Source organism: Vicia villosa, unplaced genomic scaffold (assembly GCF_029867415.1).
Source record: "Vicia villosa cultivar HV-30 ecotype Madison, WI unplaced genomic scaffold, Vvil1.0 ctg.000352F_1_1_1, whole genome shotgun sequence".
Lineage (NCBI taxonomy): Eukaryota > Viridiplantae > Streptophyta > Magnoliopsida > Fabales > Fabaceae > Vicia > Vicia villosa.
Window position 1 is genome coordinate 555,316 of NW_026705158.1, and position 2,540 is coordinate 557,855.

A 2,540-nucleotide genomic window follows, 5' to 3' on the forward strand; every position below is an offset into this window, starting at 1 on the left:
CTAGAGCATAATTAAAGCATCACATGTGCAGATTTATGAAAAAAAATTAAGATTGCCCCTTTCATCACGGGTCGAATAATAGCACTACTTGTCACTACATGTTAAGAAAATGTCCTCTAGTACATCACCCTTTTCCCCTTGATTCCTCTTATCCATGAAAAAAATAATCAAATTCTTAAGACATAAAAAAATTGCCCCCACATCCTTTTTTCTGGCCTAGTTTGTTTGAATTCAATCTAACTCTTGCATATGTGAGTGAGGCCCACCTAAAAATGATTTAACATAAAAAATGAATAGTTTAATTCCAATATGCTGCAACATGGTCCGTGAATATGACTCACGAGAATTAAAAGAATATCAAAATTTCAAAGTTTTTTTCACCATATAAGCCTCATCACTCATTCTATATTTTTAAGTGCAAAGCTTCATAGTAGAGCACACACATTGCACTAAAATCTTTGAAACATGGCTAACTTTGCTATAGCCAATGTTTTGATACTTCTCTTGAACTTGAGTACCTTACTCAATGTTCTTGCTTGTCCTTATTGTCCCTACCCTTCTCCTAAACCACCAACACACAAACCTCCTGTTGTTAAACCACCAGTTCATAAACCACCACCAGCTCACAAACCACCAAAGTACCCTCCTAAACCACAACCTTGTCCACCTCCTTCTTCATCACCAAAACCACCCCATGTTCCAAAACCTCCTCATTATCCCAAACCACCTGTAGTCCATCCACCTCATGTCCCAAAACCTCCAGCAGTTCATCCACCTCATGTCCCTAAACCTCCAGTAGTGCATCCACCTATAGTTCATCCACCTTATGTACCAAAACCACCAGTTGTTAAACCACCTGTTGTGAAACCACCTTATGTCCCTAAACCACCTGTTGTGAAACCACCTGTTGTTCCAGTAACACCACCTTATGTTCCTAAGCCACCAGTTGTTTTTCCACCTTATGTCCCTAAACCACCAGTTGTTCCTGTAACACCACCTTATGTTCCTAAGCCACCAATTGTTTTCCCACCACATGTTCCACTTCCACCAGTTGTTCCAGTAACACCACCTTATGTCCCTAAACCACCAATTGTTTTTCCACCACACGTCCCTCTTCCACCAGTTGTTCCAGTAACACCACCTTATGTTCCTCTTCCTCCGGTCGTTCCAGTTACACCACCTTTTGTACCAACACCGCCTGTTATTACACCTCCAACACCGACAGTACCAGTTCCTAGTCCACCTAGTGAAACACCGTGTCCACCACCACCACCATCACCATCACCACTTGTACCTTCTCCACCACCAGCACAACAAACATGTTCCATTGATGCTTTGAAGCTAGGTGCATGTGTTGATGTACTTGGTGGTCTCATACATATTGGAATCGGTGGAAGTGCTAAACAAACATGTTGTCCATTGCTTCAAGGGCTCGTAGATTTGGATGCAGCTGTGTGTCTTTGCACCACTATTAGACTCAAGCTTCTTAATATCAACCTTGTTATTCCCCTTGCTCTTCAGGTTCTTATTGACTGTGGAAAAACTCCACCAGAAGGATTCAAGTGTCCATCATCATAGTTTCATAGCGCTAGTACATTTATATTTTGTAAGTAATTTAATAATATTCAACTTCATATAGTTCTTAATATAGTTGTTGCTTACATGCATTAATTTATACATTATATATATGACTGTGTTAATGTTTTCAGGATTGCATGGATATTAGGTTTCTTGGAATAAGGTTAACGTACACAAGATTTGAAAGAGAGATAGTGAAGAAAATTGTCATTGTTTCTCGTTCATCAAGTTGTTGTAGGGTACCACAAGTTAAGGCCAAGGACATAGTAGAATATTGTGTAGCTGGGTGCAGAGTAGAAAGTTTTCTGCACTTTCATGAAGTAGTTGTCGTCGTCATGGATTAATACGACAAAACCATTTAAATTTGATTATTTTCTGTTTGGTTTCTTTTTGTCAATTTGTTTGATTGCGTGTGATGCTCTGTGTTTGCATGTCAGCGTTTGTAAGTTCGTCCGTGAATGCATTGGAAATGTAGAAGTTCTTTTTAATGTAATTTTCTTCAAAATGATTATCATGCTACACGTTCTTTTCTTTCTTATTTTGGTCAAGACACGTTTCTTTAATAATTATGAACAGATGGAGTATATATTGGACCAGGATGGAAGTGATAGCATGTGATTTTGATCAATGAAATTGGATCCATATATTGACTTAAAAACTTAAAAGAAAAAAACAAATAAGATAGTTTAATAGTATAATTTTGGTTCTTATCATAATGATGTGATAATAAATGCTTAATTTAAATCTTCTATTCTTAAGGGATACAGTAGTTATAATCATTTTATTGCAATACATAATATTATTGTGAATATATTACATAGGAGACAAAACTTATCTTGAGTGATTTTGCTTGGTGAGCATATCGGCTTGTTTTCCTTGATTTTCCATAATTTACGCTAAGTGTACGTGCATGTTGTATTAATTTTATTCTAAATGATACTAGTAGTATATAAAAGTTGCCC

The 2,540-nt window shown here is 37.2% G+C and overlaps 1 protein-coding gene across 1 annotated transcript; it reads left to right on the forward strand.

The window, feature by feature from the left end:
- The first annotated feature begins 395 nt into the window (after positions 1-395).
- LOC131627246 (36.4 kDa proline-rich protein-like) lies at positions 396-2,116 on the forward strand. Its single transcript, XM_058898086.1, has 2 exons — positions 396-1,606; positions 1,710-2,116. Exon 1 carries the CDS (start codon positions 466-468, stop codon positions 1,576-1,578), a length of 1,113 nt encoding a protein of 370 aa, XP_058754069.1. The 5' UTR covers positions 396-465; the 3' UTR covers positions 1,579-1,606; positions 1,710-2,116.
- Positions 2,117-2,540: the final 424 nt, after the last annotated feature.

Coding starts and splice junctions, on each gene's coding strand:
- LOC131627246 (XM_058898086.1), top strand. CDS start 466: ATGGCTAACTTTGCTATAGCCAATGTTTTGATACTTCTCTTGAACTTG.